The following is a 25,288-nucleotide window of genomic DNA, read 5'->3' as shown; positions in this document are numbered from 1 at the left end:
GGTTCATGAGGGCTTGGAAGGTTGCCGGTGCGTTTGTGAGGCCGAAGGGCATGACCAAGAACTCATAGTGTCCTTGGTGAATGCGGAAGGCTGTTTTGTGATAGTCTTTTGGGTTCATTCGGATTTGATGGTATCCTGAAGTGAGGTCGAGTTTGGAAAAAACAGATGCTCCTGCTAGCTCGTCAAGGAGATCTTCGATAATGGGAATGAGAAATTTGTTTTTGACGGTGATGGAGTTGAGGGTGATGGAGTTGAGTTGGCAGTAATCCACACAAAACCTCCATGACCGGTCTTTTTTCTTTACTAACAAAACCGGAGATGCAAATGGACTTTGGCTGGGTTGAATTAAGGATTTGGACAGCATTTCCTTAATTAGTTTTTCGATTTCAGCTTTCTGTAGAGGGGAGTAACGGTAGGCTCGAAGGTTTATGGGTGCACTGTTTGGTTTAAGGTGTATGGAATGGTCAAAGAAACGGAATAGAGGGAGTGTGGTAGGTGTGGCAAATAAATCCTCAAACTCCATTAGCAATGTGTGAATTGAGCCATTAGGATGTACCTGATTTTCTGTTGTGAGTAGAGATCTGTCCCAGTGTTGCTTCCCACTGCTCCCTTGGCCTAGTGCAATCTCCTCCTCTTCACCGAGATCCACTTCTCTAGCATACAGGGAATGTAACTGGCCTATGGCCGTCCCCCCTTGTTCCAACAGCCTTTGCAATCTCTTTCCCGTTACTGCCTTGCAATCCCCTGTTCCTTGGCATCCTGCCAGAGTCATCTTCTGACCTTCCCTGTCAAAGGTGACCTCTAATGTATTGAAGTCAAAGACCAAAGGACTTACCGTTCGCATCCAGTCCACCCCTAGAACCACATGACATCCCCCTAACATCAGAATTCGTAGATCAGCAGTGAATTCATGCCCATTCATCACCCATCTGAACCCAACGCATTTTGATTGACTCACCATCCGGCTACCTGTTGGCGATCAATACAGAGAGTGGGGCAGTCACCTGTAGAGGGCATTGTAACGCAGCGGCTATTTCCTCATCAAGGAAACTATGGGTGCTACCACTGTCTATGAGAACTACCAACGCCCTCTTCCCTGCTAATCCCTTCACTTTGAGCACCTTACCCGAGGTCTGGCCTTGCAGCGCATGCATAGACAATTCCCCCCCTTCCTCATTTTCTATAGGTTCCCCTAGTTCCTCCTCCTCAGCTTCATCCCTATCTTCCTCTCCCGGCCCTTCCATTGTCAACAACATCCTTTTACATTGGTGGCCCGCTCCATACTTTTCCCCGCATCTAAAACAAAGTCCCAGTTGTCTCTTTTGTTCTATGGATAGGGACCTGGCGGGTAATTGGTCCAGTGGATTTCTTCCTGATGTACTGTTTCTTGGCCAGGATTGGTTGCTGCCTCTATTCACCCCTGTGTAAGAGGTATCCTCCTTCACGACTTTCGCTGGCAGGCGATGCCTCTTAGCAAAGGTTTCTAGGGACAGTTCGTGGAGTCTGGCCTGTTCCACAGCTTGCCCCACTGATGTGGGGTACAACATTTTGATCGTTGGTCGGATCAAGTCATCCAACCCGCTGATGAAGCTAGATACAAAGTATCCTTCATCCAGGGACAGGTGAGCTAGCGACAGTAGTGATCGTAGCTCCTCGAACCGTATCTGGTACTCCTCCATCGTTCCCCTTTGTTTCAACTTATTGAATTCTTCAATAACGTTCGTCCTGGTCTTCTCTCCGAACCGATTGCAGAGCCCATTAACGAACTCCGGCCAACTCCATTCAATCCTGTCTCGGCTCCAATTCTGGAACCAAGCGTCCGCTACATCGTCCAAGTACGCGGCTGCGGTGTTCACCTTCTCTCCTTCAGCCACCCGATACTGGTAAAAGACTCTCTCGCATCGCCTGATCCACCACCGGGGCCTATCCCTTTCGAACGGAGGGATGTCCATTCAGGGTCCTTGTAACGTGAAGTAATTTCCCCCTCCTCCACGGTTCAAGTTAGGTTGATCAGTTTCCATTCCTTCGTCTGTCTCCCCCTGTCCCGAGTATCTCCGACTCTCTCTTGGCGTCATGAGAATTGGCGCCGAATACGCTCTGGGGGGAAAATCGGTGGGTAAGCTGGCGTGCGGGTGTTGAGCAAAGAGACTTAAGGCAGCACTCAATTGCTGATTAAGCTGTTGGCTGAGGCCCGCGATCTCCTCTCGTAACCCCGTCACCGCTCGATCCACTGTCCTATCCAAATTAGTGGCGTATTCCGATCGACTACGATTAATCTCCTCCTGGGTGTTACGAATGCCCAGCTCCAATAGATCCAATCGATCCTCTACCTGCTCCCGATACTGCCGCATTCCACCCTCCACCGCATCCAATCTGGACTCCGTCTGCTTCGCCCTGGTGCCTTCAGCCATCCTCCGCGCTCAAGTCGCTGTCTCTGATACCAATTGTCAGACCCTCGGTCTGCTTAGGGTCCTTCTCGTAATTGAGAGAAGGAAGGTTAGGCGAGAAAGGGAATTGAGGGAGGGAAAAGAGAGAGAGAGAGAGAAATAGAGAAAGATAGAGGCAGAACTTGAGAGGGAAAGTGGAGGGAAAAGATCGGTGCATAATTCTCACATGATCCTCATCCTCGGTAGCCTTCATTATTTATAAGAGAAACGGTTATTACATTGGCCAAGTTGCCAGCCAAGTGGCCATGTGCAGCTAGCTATGCTTCTCTACAATCAGTAGCTCCTTCATCCGGGTAACTACCCAACTAACTGGAGGACTAATTACAAGTTTACCCCTTAGGCTATGACACTATTGTCAACAAAAGAGTGATCTATCAACAAGAAACACCGATTATGCAAGTCCTAGTGAAGTGGTCCCACAGGCAAAAGGATGACAACACATGGGAGTACTTCCCAGACTTGCTCAATCAATTTCCTCGAGCAACCAACCCATTGACCATTTCTTGAGGACAAGAAATGTCTCAAGGGGAGAGGGGGTATTGTTGTGTACTTACCATAGTATGTGGCTTAATTGTAATTGTAGGCAGTAGATGTATTGAATTGTGATTGTAATTGCAAGTGGCAATAGTAAATAACATGATAGGAGATGGTGCTCTAAGGGATTGTATATGGGTGGAGCACTAGGGGGTAATACTTGAGCAGTTATGAATTGAGGCGGGAACATATGTACGCGGGTAAGGCTATAAATTGCAGCCTACCCCCACTTTGAGAAGTATCCAGAATGATATTGAAGTATTCTTAAATTCTCTCTCTCTCTCTCTCTCATTACTTCTTTCTCCTTCTTATTCTACAACTCTTCTCCTAGAGAATTCTTCCGAGTTCTTTATCCACTCATCCAATCTGGATCATATTCGAATTGATCATTGTCAAATCCCTTAGGATATGACAATTTTCTATTATTTTGCTCCAATTAATCCCTTATTTCTAATTTATTTGATATTTCCATCATTTTTCCAAAAATTTAATTTAATAAATGTTAAAAGATTGTCTCGAGTATATGGTATAAGAAGAAGATGATGGCAGTACGCTAGAGTTCCTTTGAAGAATTAAATAGAAGTTGTAACCCAAAAACTGTAATTAGTAATAAGTAGGGGGTTAAACTGTAAATATTTAATGTCTTCTCTAGGGATATCCGTTTGTCATGTACCGTTGGGGATAAGGGTAGTTTTGTAATAAAATGTAATAGAAGGGCTGGATAAGAAAGGTTGGGCTGAGTTAGTTAGTTGTTGTGGGGGGTAGTACATAATCTGTTGCTACTTTATTAAGCTTGTACATTCCCTATAACTGTAATCGGTTACAGCACATGAGGAGAATCCCAGCTATATATGGGCTATCTCTCCCGATTGGATATTCATTGAGAAGTAATATCACTATCCTATCAATTTCTCCCTTTGTTCTTCCTTCCTCTCTCCTAATTCTCTCTATTTTCCCTCTCCCATTCTCTAAAATATCTAGTCAGTCCTCTGGGACCTGACACCGCCCACTCTATAAATAAAGGGGAAGGGGGTGTGCGAGAGTGTTGAATTAAGTCTCTTTCTATTGTAACGAGTATTGTACGTTCTCTGAGAGGAAAGGCTAGATTTTGTGGTAGTTTTTGTAATCTTGAGAGAAAACTAAGTGTTGGGTGTACTCGAAAATAGGGAGGATGTTTTCTTGCTAGTGTACTGATTGATTCTCTGAATAAAGACTGCTCTCGAAGGGAGTTTTGAAGACTGGATGTAGGGTTAAATCATATGCAATCCAAACCAAGATAAATCTGCGCCTACTGTTGTTGGTTTGATTGTTTCTTGTTCTTATTTTCATTCTACTTGATTGCCTAAGTTTTTTATTTCAATTCCTATTAACACCGAGAGGATTTGTGAGTGTTGAGAGAGGCCTATATCATCTAAGGGTAATTCCGCATAGTCCTAGGTTAACAATAAATTAGAGAAAATTTGTTGGAGAAAATCAGGTATTATTACACTTGTGGTTTTATTTTTTGCACAAAAACCCTTCCGTTACTAACAACATTAAAAAAATGCAATATACCCAAATGAAAAAAATTTACCCAAAGCTTATTTTGAATCAAGGGGGACTTGTTACAAGTGTGTCACGACCCAAGGGTTAATTAGAAGGGCTATGCTGTATTTCTTTTACTTTAATTGTTGCATCTATATTCCAGCTATCAATTATGTTAGAATTAGAAATGCCACATGTGAGGTCTTAGGAAAAGGACAAAATAGTTTGTTGTAACTGTTGGAGGGAGGATGATCTGCTACATCAACACCCACGCCAAGCACCTATATGTATTCATCCCATTCCATGGGAGAATGATGCAAAAATAGAATACAACATTATCCTATTCTCTCTCTCACTCAATTCTCTTTTCTCCCTCTGTTCATTCTATTTTTCCCTAATCTTCTTCTAAATTCTCCCTTCATTCTTCCAATTTCCAATCCAACCCTAGGCTAAACCCTAAGTTCATGACAAATGGTACCAAAGCAGTCGTTCCTCGATTGTGAGTTCTGAAATTCGGTGGTTGTCCTTGTCCGATCCAATTATGAAGTAATCAAGCCAATTCGAAGCAGAGTAATACTTCTTCGGCTGTGGTTCATACAATTGTGGGTAAATTGATTCCGATGACTTTTGTCAAAATTGATTGAGCAGTGAATTCCGCGGGTGGTGCAAAGAAGTGGTCGATAATTGGGTAAGCAGAAGACAAGTTGCGAGAGCTCCATCAAAGTGAGGACATGTGTGAGGAAGGTTGTCACAGTCAGGTCAAGCAGAGTTAGTGATTCTAGAGCCTACGGCGATCACGATTGGATCTCGTGGACTGGCTAAATCAAGGCAATTGCATGTGGGATTCCAAGTATTAGCGGTTATGTGGGTGTCGCTATTTGAACTCGGGAGTGACGCAATACAGTGGGTGGACTCGAGAGTGTCGTAATACAGTGGGTGTAGCGATTGGAGCAGCAGTGAGTTCTGGTGATTTCTGGAATAAGAAGCGATCGCAAATTGGGCTAGAACTCAGGCAATCATCGACCTTACCCAGACCTCTGAGCGAACCCATTGAACATCAACCCAATCGAGAACACCAACCAATTGGGTTGGGAAGGATTTGAGTACCGAAAAGAAGCAATGGCTAGGTGGGACACGAACTGAGGAGCATCCACGATTGGTGTGGGTGTAACATCCCACATCGAACGATAGGAAGAACCGGAACAACTTACTCTGATGAGCCTACGCGAACTTCCCAGGGGGTCACCCATCCTTGAGTTTCCCCAGCTCAAGCACGCTTAACTCCGGAGTTTTTTGCCTATATTCAGCCCAAAAGGTATCCAACCGGTGTTGTTTCCTTCCTTACTTATCCTCGATATATACTATCCTCCTCTGGACTCCCGGGGTATTACATTCTCTCCCCCTTGAGCACATGACGTCCTCGTCATGCGATCTTACAACTGGTCTCAGATCTTCTCCCCTTTGGAGACTGCCATCCTAGAAACTTGTCAGGAGCCGCTCCTTGATCAGGCCTCGAGCCCCAGCGCCACTCCCCGCCCTCATTGGACCGCCTTCTCCAAAGATCGGCTCTGATACCACCTGTAATATCCCGCATCGAGCGATAGGAAGGACCGGAATAACTTACCCTAATGGGCCTACGCGAACTTCCCAGGAGGTCACCCATTCTTGAGCTTCCCTAGCTCAAGCACGCTTAACCACGGAGTTCTTTGCCTACATTCAGCCCAAAAGGTATCCAGTTGGTATTGTTTCATTCCTTACTTATCCTCGATATATGTTATCCTTCTCTGAGCTCCCGGGGTATTACAGTGGGAGTCCGTCGAATGCGGTAACACAAACGACTAAGAGGATCACGAGTGAGTCGGACGAGGAAGTAGGAGACACAACTGTTGTCAATTGCGGTCGGTGGTTAGGCAGAGCAAGTTCGGCGACTCCAATGACCTAGAAGGTGGTTGACGTTTGGAGGTAGTAATCTCCAACATTGTTTTACGAAGGTGGTCCAGTGGTGGAATTGACGGTGTTCGGAAGGCGGAATTTGTCGGTGATCTAATCAGGTGAAGTCCGATTGATCCTAGATTGTTGCTTCTGATGTATCTCCAAGCAAGCGAGCACCCTCAGTTTGAACTTGGAAGGCACAACAAGTTAGTGACCCTCGGTAAATAATTTCGCTAGTTAGTGTTTGGAATTTAAGGGAGAACCAAGGTCTGGAGATTTTCGATCTCCTCACAATCTGAATCGAAATGAGTCATAGAGCAAGGTTATCTTCGTGGCTGTAAGGGACCAGTGATCAGAATTTTCATCTAACTTTTGGAGGCAAGTAGGCCAGTGTTTTCGATGGTGATTCCAGCAAGTATTAGGTATTATTGTGGCAAGCGAGACAGGATATTCGGTAGCTTTAGGCAACTTTAGAAGGCTGATCAAGTCGATGTAATTGTACGACTTCTTCCGCTGCTACAATAAACCTGACCTTGAAGCAAAACAGTGGCTGTAATTTGCCACTTAGTGGATCAATTTTAGAGGTGACTAGGTGAGGCAGTTAACAGAAGGGAAGTGTGGGGAATTATGATGGAAAGAGCTGCGATTTCTTGGCCTATTGTTTTTCCAGCCAGTGAGATTTCGGCCAGGAGTAGTGCACGAAGGAGATCAGTGGAGCCTCAATTGCAGCAACATAATGCTTCATTTTCACCCGGAATGGAGTCTCAATGGCAGCCAAAGGAGGCTGCATTTTCAGTTGGCAGCAACAAGGACAAAGGAACAAGCAATGAGATTCATGAAGAGTGAGAGGAATTTGGTCGTATATTCCGCGAAAAGCTACAGGAGTTTGCGATGATACTTATTAAGAAGTATCATTATAATTTTTCAGTGGAATACTTCGATGATTATCACGGAAGTTTTAACAAAGATGAATTTCTCAAAATGGACCAGCCGAAGGAAAAGTCAAGATAGCGGGAAGGGGATTCATTGCTCACCTCCAATGTTGAGCAGAAGAAGTATAGGTTTAGGCGAAATTGACAAGGAAGATACCAACTCATTACCCCCGTTGGCTAGTGCATGGGCTGAAGGATTTGGTGATGTTCTGGATCAGAAGTTCGTAGGAAATAGAATAGCATTGGATTAGGAAAATCTGACTAAAGAACCCTCAATCTACACAGATATTGAGGTTGGAATCCTTCCTCCTATTTTGGACCTACCAAAAGCTAAGGATTCTTTGGCTTGGATTAAAATGGGCAGCAAGGGGGCGGAGATAGCACTAGCTAGAAGATATCTTACTACCAACATCAAAGGCTCCAGCACCGAACAATATGATGGTATTGCTGCCATTTCAAAAAGGAGAAGCCAAATTGCAAGTGTGAACCCGTTGTCAGTATTGGGGGTAACAGAGGTAACTAAAGTAGGGATTTCAAGAGAGTGGAACACAAAAGCTGAAAAGAGAGATGTTGATTTCTCTTTTAGTCAAGGGAAATCCTTTATGAGTTATAACCCTGCAAGTAGTTCTCTCCATCAGCAACAGATTCAAAGTGGTAAAGAATTTTGGAAGTCGGTTGTAGATGGGGAAAAGCTAAGGGAGATAGCTGAAGAAGTTATAGGTTTTGCCTAACGGAACAAAATTCTCGCTGTTGTATTGGTTCCTCCTCCAGTGGGAAAATTTGAATGCTGGTCTATTGCATTGACTAATGAACAGATGGTTGTGAAGACAATGTGGCAACAAGTCATGATATTGTTATGGTTGAGAGAAAAGAAAAGAGGAAAAAGCTTAGAAGGATAAAGAAGGAAATAAGCATTAAACTGATAGAGAAAACTGGAATTGAATGAATAAGAACGACTCGAGGTAATAAGTTTCTTGAGAACAAGAAATCTTTCAAAGAGAGGGGATTGTCACGACCCAAGGATTAATTAGAAGGGTTATGCTGTATTTCTTTTACTTTAATTGTTGCATCTATATTCTAGTTATCAATTCTATTAGAATTAGAAAGGCCACATCTGAGGCCTTAGGAAAATGACAAAATAGTTTGTTGTAACTACTGGAGAGGAGGATGATCTGCTGCATCCACACCCACGCCAAGCTCCTATATGTATTCATCCCATTCCATGGGAGAAGGATGCAAAAATAGAATACAACATTATCCTATTCTCTCTCTCTCTCTCACTCTTTCTTCTCACTCAAATTTCTTTTGTCCCTCTATTCATTCTATTCTTCCCTAATCTTCTTCTAAATTCTCCCTCCATTCTTCCAATTTCCAATCCAACCCTAGGCTAAACCCTAGGTTCATGACAAAGTGGTCTCAACACAGGGGGGTCTAAGTGCAATAAACAAACCTTTTTTTAACAGTGGTAGTAACAGAAGGGTCCTTGTGCAAAAAATAAAACCATAGGGGGTATCATCACAAATGGCCCACAGGGTCCTCAGTGAAATACCTTTGCCTTTAATACGATCCAAAACCTATCGAATTAAATATATAACATTAAATACATAAACTACATAAAAATAAATAAACAACAATAGATCTAGCATAAAAATAACTTAATACACGCATCACAAAATTGACAAATTACAATATCAAAAATGAATTCTAGCTCCAAATTTCCAACAATAAATGTGGAAATAGAACCTCATCATCCTTCTCATTTATAAACTAACCATATCTTCTATGTAGACATCAAATTAATGGGTACCACATTAAAAACACAACCATTTTGGGAATATCTAAGATCCTCAGCCTTCCTAAAAGTTAGAGTAGTTCTTTTAGGGAGATGGCTTGTTCAAAATCTAAACATAACATAAATTCCAAAAACTTCGAGCATAGCTACTTCTGACAAAATCCCTGATGGGTACTCTCCACTTTGTGGATTTGAATAGCATATTTCCTTTTGTTCAAAATCAAAACATAACTTAATGATAAATGTCCATGCTACACCCATCTCTATTGCAAGTACTGGAGGTCAACATTACTAATGTGCTTTCTCATATTTGAACAATATTCAAGCATTTGTAATTAATGGATTGGAAAGAAAAGGGGGGAGATAAGTCCAAAGGGAACAGAATGGAATATCCACAAGATCCAATCATACCACACGTCTATGGAAAATTGCATCCCAGGAGGCTCAAAAGGGTACCAATCTGTCAAAAAAAAGCAATTAAAGTCAAGGCCAATCCCAATTTGTATGCAATAGCTATATATCTGGACAGCTGGTTCACACTTAGTTTTTCTATATAATTATTACAATTTTTTTTCTTTTCTCAACAACGAACCCTAGCCTGCCCTCGATGTTGTAAAGCAATACCTAAATGCCGTAAAGCACTAACAGCGTATCCCATTAGCCTGTCCTCAGTGCTGCAAAGCACTACCGCTAGGTCCTTTTAGATGAATGGGTACCTTAAACTAAATTTTCGAGGCGTTATTGCTATTCCCATTCCTTATCCAGGAAACAGAATCAAAACCCATTGAAACCCTAAACCTAAATTCCAAACCAAAGTTTTGCAAAAATGTGCAACAGAACAGGCCTAAAGGCAACAGATAACAATTGGCTCCACGCAAGACCCTAAAATCTCAATTGAAAACCGAGGAGTAACGAACTTACTTGGCAAAACGATGTGTCGATGGTGAAGGCGCCGGGAAGCCTTTCTGATGATCGGCGAGAAGGCCTGAAAATGCTCCTTTCAAACGGGAAAGTGCCATTCGGTGGCCTTTAGGGTTTAGGCTTATCCCCGAGGATTCACCATTGGCTTTGTTGTTCCATTCGTGAAGCTCTTCCTGTACGTGTCCCAAGCCCAACATCTTGCTTGAGCTTGAACTTCACGTCCAATCACACACACACACACACACGCAGAAAGATCGGCATTGCGATTGCAAATTGTGGATGCAATAGAAGCTGCCATTCACGATTCTCTGAAGTTTGAAATGAAAGCCTTCGTAGGTCGCACTCGCCCGCCGCACTTTCCACCGACGGTGACGGTCGGAGCCGTAAATATTGCTTGATAATATTAATTTAATTCAAATTAACCAATTTTTTTTCCTAATATAATAATACCTATATATTAATAATACTAAATATTATATATTATTATAATAATAATAATAATATATTTATTATTAATTCCGCTCGAATCAAGACAAGGCGACATGGGTTCCAACAAATTTAGGATAATTTGTCAACGCTACTTATCCCTTTTAAGTCCAAAATAAAATAAAATAATAATCATAACTCATAGGTTATTACATCCCCTCTTATATAACAAAAAAATAAAACAACAATCATCTTCATAGTTTATAAATTATCTCATTAAGCCTATCAATTTTAGTTGACTTGCCTACCATACGTAATTTGCATATTTATTGTATATATTTGGAGTTTATTTAGTATCCACCTAGATGGTAATTGTTAACGAGATATGAGATGAAAAAGATAAGATATGAAAAGTATTTGAATTTTTATTATTTTTAATGTATTTGTTAAATTTATTAAATAATTCTTAAAAAAAATCGTCACATGATTTTTTATTATATTATATATTTAATTAAAATTTATAAATAAAAACTCATAAATGTAGGGAACATGGGTTTTTCAATGCTAATTAAAAATTCTCTTGAAATTTTTAATTTTTGATATTGAAATTTAATTTTTATAATGATAACAAAACTTTCAAAATATGAATTTTAACTTATAAATATAAATATAAATTAAAATTCCTAAACACGAGGAAATATGTGTTTTCAATGCTAACTGAAAATTTTATTAAAATTTTTAATTTATGATATTGAATTTAATTTCTATAATGATAAAAAAAACTTTTAAAATATGAATTTTGACTTATTTTGTTTTACTGTGCATTCATTTTCTTCCATTGTTTTGAAAATGTGATATTTTAAATCTTAATTAATATTAAAAAATTCATGCATTAGTTTTGAAAATGTGATATCTTAAATCTTAATTAATATTGAAAAACTCATACATTAGTTTTGAAAATTGATGAAAAATAATTAATATTTTCAAGACTATGAAAGAAAATTAATGCATGGTTACTGATTTATTTAGTAATGCAAGTTTTGGAAGGAAAACAAATTATTATTGATTGTCACTTGACAAAATACTTTGACAAACTATCTCACTTTAATACATTAGTAAGAATTAATAGAAGTAAAATATTTTTTTTTATTTATACTATTGAAATTTAATTTATGCAATAATAACAAAACATTGAAAATATGAATTTTGATTTCTTCCATGATCTTAAAAATATGATATCTTAAATACTAATTAGTATTGAAAAATCCATATATTTGACTACATTAAATATTTTTTTATGAATTTGTTAAGATATCACATTTTCAAGACTATAATAATATAATAAATGATTTTCTTATAATTATTAAAGTAAAATTAATAATCAATTAATCACTACCTTTTATTTGATGCAAATTTTGAAGAAAAAATAATTCACAATTGATTATCACTTGGCAAAATACTTATAAATTTATTTATTTATTATATTATATTTATTTATAAATAAATATTATAAAATTTATAATATATCTACGTTCGTTATTTTTTATTTATTATATTATATTTATTTATAAATTTTATAAATATAAATTAAAAGTCTTAAATGTGAGAGAGAATGAGTTTTTCAATGTATGGGTTTTTCAATGATGACAAAATTTTGATTTCTTCCATAATCTTGAAATATGATATCTTAAATATTAATTAGTATTGAAAAATTCAAACATTTGACTACCTTAAATATTTTTTTATAGATTTGTTAAGATATAATATTTTCAAGATTATAATATAATTATTAAAGTCAAATTAATAATTAATTAATCACTACCTTTGATTTGATGCAAGTTTTGGAAAAAAAAAAATTCATCATTGACTGCCATTTGACAAAATACTTTGGCTCACTATCCTATTTTAATATATTATAGGATATAGAATATAGAATTATAGGATATGATAGGATTATTTCCCAGCCTTTTTTTTTTTAATACATTCCCCATGCCAATTAGAACTTAGAAGTGAGTATTTAGTTAATTCATTCAATTATAGAATAATTTGAAAATTAAATTAAATTTATTAAAAATTAAATTAATCAAAATGGTCCCAATTAATACAAGTAATCAAATTTTACAAAATATATAATAGCAATTCAAACCAATGAAGGTCTATTTTCTTGGTCTTCTCAGTCTATTTTCTTGGTCACTAGTTATTCTTAGTCTAATATTTTATTTCTTTTTATTTATTTATAAAAAAAAACTAAGAAAATTAATAGGAGACATTTTAGAAAAATAAGCTTTTACCATTAATTAGAAATTAAGCAATTTAAATAAGTTTGTTAATGACATTAGATTTGAATAGATTATTGAGGTTGCAGGAAGAATAGGATTCACAATAATACTTATCAATTTCCTACAAAATTTGGGGTAATGATATTTCAGTGTAAAATTTAGCAGTCAAGTTAATGTTTGATAGTATAAATGTGAACAAAGTAATGAGTACGAAATGAATAAATGTTTACCAATCACAAGGAAATTAAGAATTTTTATATCTCACACAATAATAGTTATAATAGTTTCATTAAAGACCTTATTTAAGATGTGACTTCTCAGGCTATGTTTATTAATAACGAAGGCTTTAGATTATGCCACATCATGGGTAAATTGATGATTTCCAAGTGATATTGAGTTCAATCCACCAAAATCATGCCATTTGTTGATTTTCCCACAAATTTACATATTTAATTTAAATCGACTTACTTTATGTTTCGAGGTTAGCTAATAAATTGTTTAACTATATCTATCAATTAGGCATCTATAAAATTAACATAAAAGGTGAAGGACCTAATCATAATTTATAATAAAAAGGAATAGTTATTCTATATTATTTTGCTTAAGGACTTTTCATGAAGTTGGACAATTCAATTGGTGGCTTTGAGGGAAATTAATTCAGGGCTGAAGTTGGACACTACATAAGATAACACTTTCTATTTGCTAGCTTATTATTAGTATCACTACAAGAATCATAAATTGTCATTCATTTTTATATTATGTTCATATTTTTTCTCGAACTCTTATTTTTTTTCATTTTTTTCTCCTCACTCTTCCTTATCATATATCATCTAGTATCAGAATGTCAATATCGTCTAACGATAAAAAATCGAAGAAAAAGAAGAAATTTTCGTTATTTGGTTTAGAGCCCATAATTGACTATGAAGAAGAATTCTTGTGTGTGTTTTTGTGTTAACTTTTTAGTTTAATTTAATCTAATATACCATAATTGACATTTAGTTAATATGATTTAACTTAATGGGGGTTTAATTAACGTAAGCGATAAATCAAAAATATATTTTGAAATCATAAGAGATTTTTGGGTAAATGATTCAAATTACAAAAAAGTCTCATTTTTATTTAAATTAAATTAGCTAAAATTATAAATATATATTTAATTAACCATAAAAATTAATAAATGAGCAATAGTAAAAAAAAAATCCAATTTTTTTTTGGAAATTTGCAAATTTAATCTAACATTTCAATTTTGACAATTGTATCCCAATTAGCTCAATTAAATGTAATTTTATCTAACATTTAAAATCAATTTTGGAGGCATGTGTCATTTATGTGGCATGTGACCTATCAAAAAATATATATATATATGAGTAAGACCTACATGTACACATATAAAAAAATAAAATTGTACACTTGGGTCCCATTTTTATAGTTTTTTTAATAATATATGATTTGTCATGATGACACAGGCCTCCCAAATTAATTTCAGATGTTGGATAAAATTACAAAAAAAATTGAGATATAATTATTAAAATTAAAATATTTGAATAAATTTACAAATTTATGATTTTTTTTTTGGGTTTTTGCCCTTAATAAATAAAATGAACCAAAGCTAGTAAATTCATATACTAATCATCCCCCTCCTCTTGAAATTTGGTGAAATCCCATTACCCATGGGGCTTTCCTGTCTCCTCCTCATCTCCATTTTATTATATTTTATTTATTAAAATTATTTTATTTTTGTGTTTATGAATATTGGCCCACATCATACTGTCCACCCAATCTACCCAACCAAAAGGTCAAATATATATCAATGTGGATTGAGGCCCAACCCCACATCTATCATCTTCATGTGGAGGATGGAAATCAAAAGGAAATGTCAATAAGACACTAATATGAAGCAATAAATCTAGGATTTTAGAGTTTATGATAAATTTATTTACATATTTAATTTTAATATTCAAGTTGACATTTATATATTAATATATTATATTATGTGTTATGTCAATATAAATATATAATACATCAATTCAGGACGTTAACTCAAATATTAAAAATTAAATATTACAATAAATCTAGGATTTTAGAGTTTATGATAAATTTATTTACATATTTAATTTTAACATTCAAGTTGATATTTATATATTAATATATTATATTATGTGTTATGTGAATATAAATATATAATACATCAATTTAGGACGTTAATTTAAATATTAAAAATTAAATATTACAATAACATTTTTGATAAAAGAAAAAGTTATTAAAGACTATTTCACCATAGCGATGACTAAATTTAAAAAAAAAAAATCATAAATGTAGATGGGGGAAAGTTAAATCTAAAAATTTGTACCACTCTTCTAAAAAATATTAATCTCCAGTTCATTTATTTAGTAAAAATTTTACAAAGTAAATATTTAATGTAATAATGATATTATTACATTGATATAATATTATAATTTAATAATTTGTTTTTAAGTATTTTGATTAAATTTGTTTAAGCTGATTTATAAATTTAATTTAAATTTTTAATCAAATATCACTTCAATTTATAAAAAAAAAATGAAAATTGATGATGATAATACCGAAATTTAAGAATTAAATCAAAGTTTATTGTAAATTTTAGAGTGAATGGCAGAGATTTTGACAGTGGAAAGTTACCACAGCCAGACAGAAAATTCTGGCTAAACAATGACATGTCTATATAAACATAATTCATGTGCACGCAGAGAAAATAGTATAGAGAGAGAGAGAGAGAGAGAGAGAGAGAGAGCAGTGACCAGGAAGAGAAGAGATGAAAATGCGAAGAACCGCATAAACAACGAGAGAAAAATATAACAACAATCTGGCTGGGTCTTTTTGATTTTTGCTATTTTGAATTTGGAACCAAAAACTGTCTCCAAGTTCCGATCGGTCTGTGGATTTGTTCATGGGAGCAGTTGTAGATGAATGATCTGCAAGCTGCACTGGTGGGTCGTTTGATTCATAAATAACGAGTCTTTGGATTTTGTTATTTTGTTTCTCAGCTTCGATTGCGTCGATGATGGTCCTTGGACTTCTGGGTCTCTTTCCAATTCAATTGCTGTATCTGACCTTAACAGGATTTTAGTTTTTTTTTTTTCTTTCTCTTTGTTCATTTTCTCGGTTTCTCAGCAAGCCGATAATGTGTTTGAATATATATGTATATACTTGTATATGGTGCGGTGCTCTCTGGTTTCTAAAATGGAACAACCGAGGTTCTGGGTTTAATTGAGTGGGGGTTTTGTTCATTGGGTGTTTTCGTTGATTTTCTTTTCTGGGATTTTCACCCATTTTCTCGTCTGCCAAACAGAACATTGTTCAATTTATTCCCCTCGTTCCCGTTGTGTTCCTTGATGGTTCTATATTTGACGAGATTTGCAGGTGAGATTGTGGGCTATTTTCTGAAAATTTTTTCCTTCCCCTTTTGGGTTTTTGGCCATCATTTTACAATTTAATCGAATCCATTGATCGTTGATTGTGTAAACAAATTGGATTACCTTCGATTTTTGCTGTAGTGAAATTGGTTCTGGAGTGGGAATTCAGTGTAAAGATGGGAAAGGCTTGATCTTTTGTACAGTGGCTTGAGTTTCTATTATGAAGTTTGGGGCTCTTCATTGCTTCAATGATATGAATCTGGTGTTAGATGCATTAGAATCCTTTATTGTTCCTTATAGTCGAGATCGCAGAGGCCTAATTGGTTGCTTGAGGCGTGCATTGATCCTGGAAATCACATCCTTAAAATTCTTGGTTCTTCATGTTCATTCTGGCATTTCAGACCATACCCAATTCAAATCAGTTTCCCCTTCCTTGGGAAAGATAGAAGAACCCTTTGCCTTCATCCCTTTCTTCTTAGTGATGCTCTTTCTTCCCAAAATGAAGTTAGTAAACTCCCCATGTTTGATCTTTTTGTGAATTTTTTACAAAAATATGATACGCAACGAGGAAATTCTTTCTCTGTGTAGGCAGCATTATCTGCTAATACGAGTTGTATATGTGCAAAACAGTGAAGTGTTGCATATGTCAATCTGGGAAAATAAATCTGCTTGAGATGGGAGAGTGTTTTATGTGTATATCCTTACAGTTGGGTCAAATACAAGCAGAAATTGAAGTATGCAGTTGTTTTTTTATGCTCTCTTTATGTTCTCTTGTTTAAGAAGGCGTAACACATTCTCCTTGGCATATTATTTCAGGTTTTGGCCTTTGTTTGTGGATAAACGATGAAGCATTGATTTCTACAACTTCTTGATTTGAAAGGAAATGCTTGAGTCTTGACCTAAGCTCCTTCTGTTTTCTGGTTTGAATTCATAAGAGTGAGCTCAAGGTGGATTGACGTTGCATTTACTAGGTAGATGGTTGCAGCCTCTGCTATAAATATGAGAGTCAGTTGACTCTGTCATGTTTGACGGTAGCAGGGGTTCAGAGCTTGATGGTTTTTGATCTTCTTATATCAAAACAAAGTAAACAACTTAATTCCCTTTATTCCTCAGGGAACATGAGAATGAATTTTAGTCCCTTGTGACAAATGCCCTTTCTGTAAGAACAAGGAAAGACCAAAGTGTGTACTAGAGAAGCAAGCAGAAAAAGGTATCTCGTTCAACATCAACATGGGCTTGCCTCAAGCTTCTTCCAGCAGAATTGTTGAAGAAGTGGCAGCATCATTGAGCACATTTGTACATACTCCTACCCGACTTGTTAGTTTGAGTAGCTGTGACTTAACTGGAGCTCATGTAGGTTACTCAGGCAATCAAGTTTTAGGGGATTTCCCTTACTCTTCTTCAAGGGAGGATATGGATACTGTAAACTTGCATAAAGATGGCAGTGGCCACATTCATAGGATGCGGAGTGGTTCCATGGAAAAAAATGGCTTGATCACTCATAAAGGGGGACAGAACGTTCATACTCCTGTTTCAAGGATTGTGGGTTTTGAACCCACGGTGCTGCATTCCCCTAAAAATGCATTTGAAGGAAACCAACTAGATGGCACTCTCTCTTCTAATGTGATTAGCAGCAATGATAATGGAGCCAATTCCATTAGCTCATTAGTCAAAAAGCGGTTACTGTCTCCTTTGAATGACATGATCATACCAGATCAATTCAATGGTGAATGTCTAGATATTGGCTGCAACAGTAGTAAGAATGATTCCCATTATGTTTCTGTTCCGCAAGAGCATAAGAAAGCTAATATAAGCAGCTCCAGTTATTTTAGTTCTTTGATATGGTCCCTAGATAATTTCTCAGAAAGGAGGACTTCACCAAATGATAATTCTGCGACCAATTTCGGTTTCTTCACTGATGGCCCTTTGCTTCAGGACATGAAGTCACAAAATCTCATTTGTTCACCACCTTCAGCTGGGATAACTAGCTTTGGAGAGACAACTACTATAGTAGGATCTCCAACGATGGAAACAGCTGTAGCTTCGAAAAAGGTGGTTTCATCTCCAGTGTCTTCATCTCCTCTTGGTCCAAAATTCCATGGAGGAATAGAAACATCAGGAAGGTGCAGGGCTACAAGAAGAGAGTTTGATGGCAAATACTTAACCTTAAAGGATATGTGGCAGCCCCTTGACGGAAATGTTTCTGGGGTTTTGCTTTCCCAGGAAGAACAGGATTCTAAAGTTGCAAGAAAATCATTTCAAGGTATTGATTTTCTTGAGAAAAAATGTGACCAATTCACACCTAGAAGTCCTAACAGAGTTCACAAGCATTGCTGTCAAGACTTAACTGTTAGTTCACAATGCTCAAAGGTAGTTAGAACCTTGAGTGGACTGCCTGTTAGAAGGTCCTTGGTTGGTTCATTTGAGGAGTCCCTGTTATCTGGTCGTTTATCATCTGGGGTAGCCAGCCAGGTTGGTTTTATATAGGACTTTTTCTATATAAATATGGATGTAAATAATGTGATAAAGTTTAATTAATGTATCTTTATGTTTTAATTCCTTGTGCAATTCTTTGTTTGCAGAAAATTGATGGTTTCCTTGCTGTTCTTAATATTTCTGGAGGAAATTTCTCACCACATCCTCAGAAACTTCCATTTTCAGTAACCAGTGTGGATGGAGACAATTACTTATTTTACTATTCATCCATAGATCTTGCAGAGCATGTTCCATCAAATAAGAGTAAAGGCCCTAAATTTAAAAGGAATCACAGCTTTGATTACTCTCAAGCAGAAAAGGCCCGCATTCGCATACCTATTAAAGGGTGCATACAACTGGTACTTCCATCCTTACCTTAAAAATAAACATCAAGGCGAAGTAATGTTGCTTTTGTTTGTACCTGGAGCAATCAGTTTAAGTTATCCCAAATGAAAAAGAGTTTAATTATGCAATGCAGCACTAGAAAAGACTCTGCAACTCCTATAGACTTTATGGGGCTTGTTATTGCCTATAATGCTTGCATGACATATGACTGATTTTTACCTCACAATAGTGGACATTCTTGTTCTGCAACGCAGTTTGTGGTTATAACAGCGTTGTTAAAATGTCAAGGATTAAGTTATTTTGATTCCTTTTTACTGCTATGTGAGCACTGACCCTTTCATTTATATGGAATATGAATATGGCAGATACTTTAAAATGTGGCATGACAGGGTTAGACTTGTATGTATCACATTGTTATTTTATGTTTGCAAATTAATAATGTAACAACACATTTCTAGAAACATTCCTGCCGCCTCCCCTTTCTTGCCCCCACAATTCTTTTTGTTTTACATTTTGGCATACCAAAACCTAATCTCCCTAGATTTTTAATTCACTATACTTAATTTTGATCCTAATGAAGGGGAGATAAATAGGAAAAGACTTTCAGAAATATTTTGCATTGCTAGATTTAGCTCTCTAGGATAAAAGTGCGTCGGGTTTGAGAAAATGTGTTCCACAACATAACTGACCTGCATTAATGAAAGGATTCCTAGTGAATTTGAACTTATAGTGAGAATGAGTCTTGCCAGGACGTAAGAAACTATAGCGTTGTGAGGTGGTAATGCATTCTTGTTCATCCTCTAGCTTAATGGGGATCACTAATATTTATGTCATGGTGCTCTAGCTCTGCTACAAAAATTTAATTAATGAGTGGAGAATATTTCATGACATATATGTCCAACTCCCTCCTCTCTCTGGATAAATGCTCCATCTGCTTTTAAAAGTTTCCCTATTAATTGTATTGCCTGTTCTCAAGGCAAAAGGCTTACTAATGGTTGGTTTATGAAATGAATGATGCTCAATCACGGTTAACTTTATAGTGGGAGATGTATGTACTTCTGTTTCCATTTTCATAAAGGTGAAAATTGAAGCTCTGTGCTTAAGATTGACTGTATTGTTTTTGGCAAAAGGACAAATTGACTGAAATATTTTCCAAGGGTATTATAAAGTTTGAACTTCATATTCTACTTGTCTTCCATTTCCTTCATCTCCAAACAGTTAATCATTACGGATTCTTATAATTGGATACAGATTTCCATCCCGTTAACTGTGAAGTATTATTCATGAAACAGAATGAGGTGAAAAATGCTAAAATAGGAGTGATAGCACCCATAAACCTTTGCATCTTGTTCTGTCTTGCATAAAAGCATACATGTTAATTGAGAAGAATCAACTAATTATATTTTATTTTCATGTGCCTGTGAATGCCTTCAAAGTTTATACATGGTAGAAGGTATCTAATGCTTGCCAAGAGATCTTGTAAGCATATTGCTTAATGAGACGGTTCTTTTTATGTTGACAGTCTGCATTGTTTATAGCAAGGTTACTAACAGATTAAATTGCTTTTGCAGGTTCTAAGTAATCCTGAGAAGACACCTATCCATACTTTCTTCTGTAAATATGATCTGAGTGACATGCCAGCTGGAACCAAGGTAAGTTGCAATGGAACATGACAGATCTTCTTAATCTTATGAGAAAATAATCACAAGAGAAATTGTCTAATTTTTCTGAGAGCAGAACTTTTGATATTTTTTATGACAAGTTGTGGTAGCATGTGTCCTAATGATAATATATCTTTGTTTTAACAGTGGCAATTGCACAATATAACTTATTCTATGCTCTGTAGCTTTTGTTTTGTATGCTGTTTCACCTTTCTATCTAGAGGGCCAGCTTTCTTAGTAATAGTAAGGTTGCTCCTTTGTGATTGAAGGTCTAAAGTTCAAGTTGTAAAAGTAGCCTCTTTGCAAAAACGAAGGGTAAGGCTGTGTACAAAAACAATCCCTCCTGCCCCTTTTTAGGCACTGTCTATCTGCTTTGGACTATTGGAGAATCTTACAGTGTGTGTTGATTGTACTGTTGTACATAAATGTCTAAATAATAAACAACTACTTCACTTGCCATGTGGTGTAAAATGTATTTTTTTTCCCTTTTGAAGAGTATCCATGGATAACATTTAGCGTTGAGCCTGTAGAATCCAGTGTCATGTAGAGTCCCTGTTTGAGCCTGATTGTCATGTATGAATGCATCTCTCAAACTGAGCAAGCCAAATATCAAACATTTTCTTGTCTGGTGTGTATGTTGGGAATTTTTGTGAGAGGGTGATGGAAGCTGAGACATTTTGGTTGGGGGATTAACTTGAGTATCCTATGTTGCTTCTTTAACGAGAGGGACAACCTGTAGTTGAATTAATGTGGGAGCAATTTGTATTCAGAAAGCTACTTATTGGACTCAGCTTGATCTTAAACTTTTGGTCTGAAAGATATTGGCCAAAATTGGCATGGCTCAGCCTGCTTAGTTCTGTTCCCTGGACTGCCAAGCAGATTAATGGAGGTGCACAGAATCCCAAATTTGTGCCTGTCACGAAACATAAGACATTCATTTTCTGTTTCCAGTGATTTGTGCTTGTAATGGATTAAGCATTCCTGAGATGAGGCTTAATTTTTCTTTTTATTTTTTTTTCTTTTTACTTGCTATTGATTCTTGTAATGACTGTTTTACCTTGTGTTCAATTTGAAACAGACATTCCTGCGCCAAAAGATCACCCTAGCCTCTTCGACTCCAGCTTCTTTATTATATAGAGGGGGAAATAGGACTCCTGATATGAAAAATGATGTCCATCAACCTGAAACTGCTCGAGGATTAGATCCTCTGCCCTTCCCTTGTTTTGAAAGTAGTGAATGTAAAAGGACTACTGGGTTGGATGACAGGACACAAAAAATGTTCGGTGGGTCTGAAAGCAAATTTGTAAATAGCACTTCAAAGCTCAATGAGAATACATCGTGTTCTGGAGTTCTGCGATATGCTCTTCATCTTCGTTTCTTGTGTCCGGCCATGAAGAGATCTTCCAGGGCAGTGCAGAGGTCCCTGTCTGATCCTCTTTCTGTACCATTGGGAAACAATATGGAGAATGAAGGTGAACGACGTTTCTATCTGTATAATGACATGAGGGTTGTGTTCCCTCAACGTCACTCAGATGCTGATGAGGGTAAGGTAAGTGTGATACGTTTTCTTCTTGTTAACTGATTAACATTTTCCCAACAGCGAAGTTGGCCATCTCTGATGAACTAAGTGTTGAGTATGATGTAGCCTCGTGTAAATATTAATCGGTTAGCTAAGCATTTCTAGATAGGTGATGTGGCATGCACAAAACAATTGAAATTTTACCTTTGCATCACTTATAAGTGTCCATATAATGGGATTAAGGCTTGATATGTTGTTGTGTTGCTTTTCAAGTATTTGATGAATTGCTGACTGATACTTTGAGCTTCATTTTACTTGCGTCGGTGAACCTTTTTTGTTTTCTGTTTTTTGGCATTAATGTGAAAGGAATTATTTTCCTTTTCATCGTCATTTGAAGAGCTGGTTTGTAAACTCACAGGATTAATCCAATCTGCATTTAGCCACAAATAGAGTATATGCCTGGAACAGAAATCTATATTATTTGGAGATGCCTGGCAGTGATAGAAGTCAGAAAACATAATTCTCTCATGGACTAAACCTGAATGGAGCACTTTACATGTAGCTTAGGCTTTGGAAATTGATTTAGAGTTCCCTTCAACACTTCCAATGTTGAAGGCTTTCCTCCTATTCACAGGCTGTGCCTTGCTGAGCCCCGTCATGCTAACTAGAAGGGGTCTCATTCGTTTTTCGAGTTCTACACCATTCTGCTGCCAAACTTATTGCCTAAGATAACGCGTTCTTTGTCTTTGCAGTTGACTGTCGAATATCACCACCCATCAGATCCAAAATACTTCAGCGTCAGCGACTAAGAGGTCCAATTCATCTCCTCATTTTCGACTAGTTCTTCTGTACATATCTGTGCATATATTTTCTTAGCCATCTTTGAGAATTCTCAGAAGGGGACAGTTTAATAACCCCATTTACCTGTAAAGATTTCAGATTCAAAGAGTAAAACCATTGATTTGTCTTCAGTTTGCTGTTGTGAATGGTCCATCTTCATCTTGAGAGAAGAAACTTAAAGAGGAAGATAAGTATGTGTCCATGCTTTGCCAGTTTGTGAAGTTTTGGCCCTCCCTTCCTGCCTGTGAACTTGAAAATTTTGGATCTCTTGATTGGCCCTTCCTACCCATATTCCATTGGATGATGATGGTGGGACAGAAATTAGAGAAAAAGGATAAAATTGCAAAAAACATTGTGTGCAATGATCAACTTAATTGTGATATTTTTGACAACATTTATATATTAATGTGTTATATATTTATGTTAATGTGACAGAGAATGTAATATATCAATATATAAATATTGTTAAAAAATTATAATTAAATATCTAAATAATATTCCTAGAGTGTTTGATTTGTTGGAGATATTGTGACCATGCCCGGAGCATGGGGATAGGATGGCGATAAACTCGTACCAAATAATATTTCAACATAAAATTTATTTTCAGCAAGTAGAAGTAGCTCGTTTATATAAATTTTAACTCTTAATTATTTTATTTATATTAGAGGACCGACTCATGTTATCTATGTATAAAAATACATAATTTTTTTTGGATAAATTATATAAAATTCTCTTGCACTTAGGGTTAGGGTCATGTTTAATTTATCCCCCTGTGTTTTTTATTGTATCAACTTTCTTATATTTTTTAAATATTACAATTAGTCATCATCTATTATTATTATATAAAATTTTGTGTAATAATTTACATAAAAAAATACAGAATTTTGTATATCACCGAAATATAAAATTTTGCATTGGTCAATTAACAGATTATGTAAAATTTTGTATAATAATAATAGATGGTGGTTGATTGCAATAAAATTTTGTATAGTAATAACAGATGGTGTAATCAAAAGCACATGGAGTAAGTTATGCATGACATTAAGTGCAACATGGTTTCATATAATTTACCTAAAAAAATTTAAATAAAAGTTCAAAAAATAGCATTTGAGAAGTCACAATTTATTTTTTTAACTTTTAATAAAATTATTCCTTCCTGACAAAAGGGACGGTCGGAGACGAACCTGCAATGGCGAGGGACGAGCCTTGGCAATCTATTCGAGGGGTGATTGGCATCTGCAAGCACTCCGACGCTCGAGTGAGTAAAGAAGTAGAAAGTGACAGAATATCAATAGGTCAGAGAGAAAACACATATATTAGCTCTGAAGAGAGCGGGTTCATATAGAAAGAGAGAGAGTCCTCCTGCATGCATCGTGTGTTTGCAGGTGATGGGACTAAGTATCTGACACCAGTGGAGAGATGTCTATAAGACTCTCATTAATGTGAATAAAATTTGTCATTAATAAAAATGGGATTTGAGCAAGCACGCAGATACCCATCACATACCCAGTGTGGTGCTGTAATGATGCTAGCGTAGGGTCAGAGTCAGGTCGAGATTGAGCTGGGATGGTTCAAAAATTATAAACAAAATAAGGCTTATATAATTATAAGTTATTTAAAATATCAACATCTATTTAGATGTCATGAATTTAAATTTTGATTACGAAATTAATTTTTATTTTTAAAAAGATACACAAAAAATATATTTTAAAAGAAATACTCAATTAACAGATATTTATAATACAAAAATATGATAGTTACCATATATAGGATCATAATTTAATTGCTTTTTTGGGAAAGAAAAAGGGAAAGATGCCTGAATTAAGCATGGAATCTCCTGAATGGAAGTTGCCAAAATAGAGGTGTGACAGCGTGCCTGCCTCATGTCATTTTCTTAACCTTATGTTCCTTGTTTGCTTTTCACTTTCATTTACTCAATCAGATTCTCCGAGAAGCCGACAAACATGCATTTACCACCCCCCCCCAAAAGTCTTCGATTCACAAGATGATGTCTTCGAACTATCTTTTTACTAAATAATATCAATATCTTTTTGAGTGATCCACACCCATCCTTCGAAAGATAGAATTTTTATAACAATTAACTTAATCTTACTAAATAGAGTCGATTAAGGGGACTTTGAGTCTCAATCCCAATGACCAAATTAATTGTTATGTCCAGAGTTTATATCTAATGATAAGTCTAAAAATAAAGAAAGAAGCATATAACCCATCAAGAGATCTTATTCGAGTGAAAGAATGACTAAAATCA

The 25,288-nt window shown here is 36.3% G+C and overlaps 1 protein-coding gene across 2 annotated transcripts; it reads left to right on the top strand.

Annotated features, from left to right (window-relative positions):
* The first annotated feature begins 15,524 nt into the window (after positions 1-15,524).
* Positions 15,525-23,399, top strand: LOC127790465 (uncharacterized). 2 transcript variants are annotated; one of them, XM_052319993.1, is made up of 6 exons: positions 15,525-15,753; positions 16,996-18,651; positions 18,762-19,013; positions 20,571-20,651; positions 21,739-22,209; positions 22,932-23,399. In XM_052319993.1, exons 2-6 carry the CDS (start codon positions 17,410-17,412, stop codon positions 22,986-22,988), a joined length of 2,103 nt encoding a protein of 700 aa, XP_052175953.1. In that variant the 5' UTR covers positions 15,525-15,753; positions 16,996-17,409; the 3' UTR covers positions 22,989-23,399. The 2 variants fall into 2 exon arrangements, with proteins under 2 accessions (XP_052175953.1, XP_052175954.1); XM_052319994.1 differs by having other exon boundaries at positions 15,525-16,186.
* The last annotated feature ends 1,889 nt before the right edge of the window (positions 23,400-25,288 follow it).

Source organism: Diospyros lotus, chromosome 14, assembly GCF_014633365.1.
Source record: "Diospyros lotus cultivar Yz01 chromosome 14, ASM1463336v1, whole genome shotgun sequence".
Lineage (NCBI taxonomy): Eukaryota > Viridiplantae > Streptophyta > Magnoliopsida > Ericales > Ebenaceae > Diospyros > Diospyros lotus.
The sequence above is the reverse complement of the archived record's forward strand: the minus strand, read 5'-3'. Positions and strand labels throughout refer to the sequence as shown.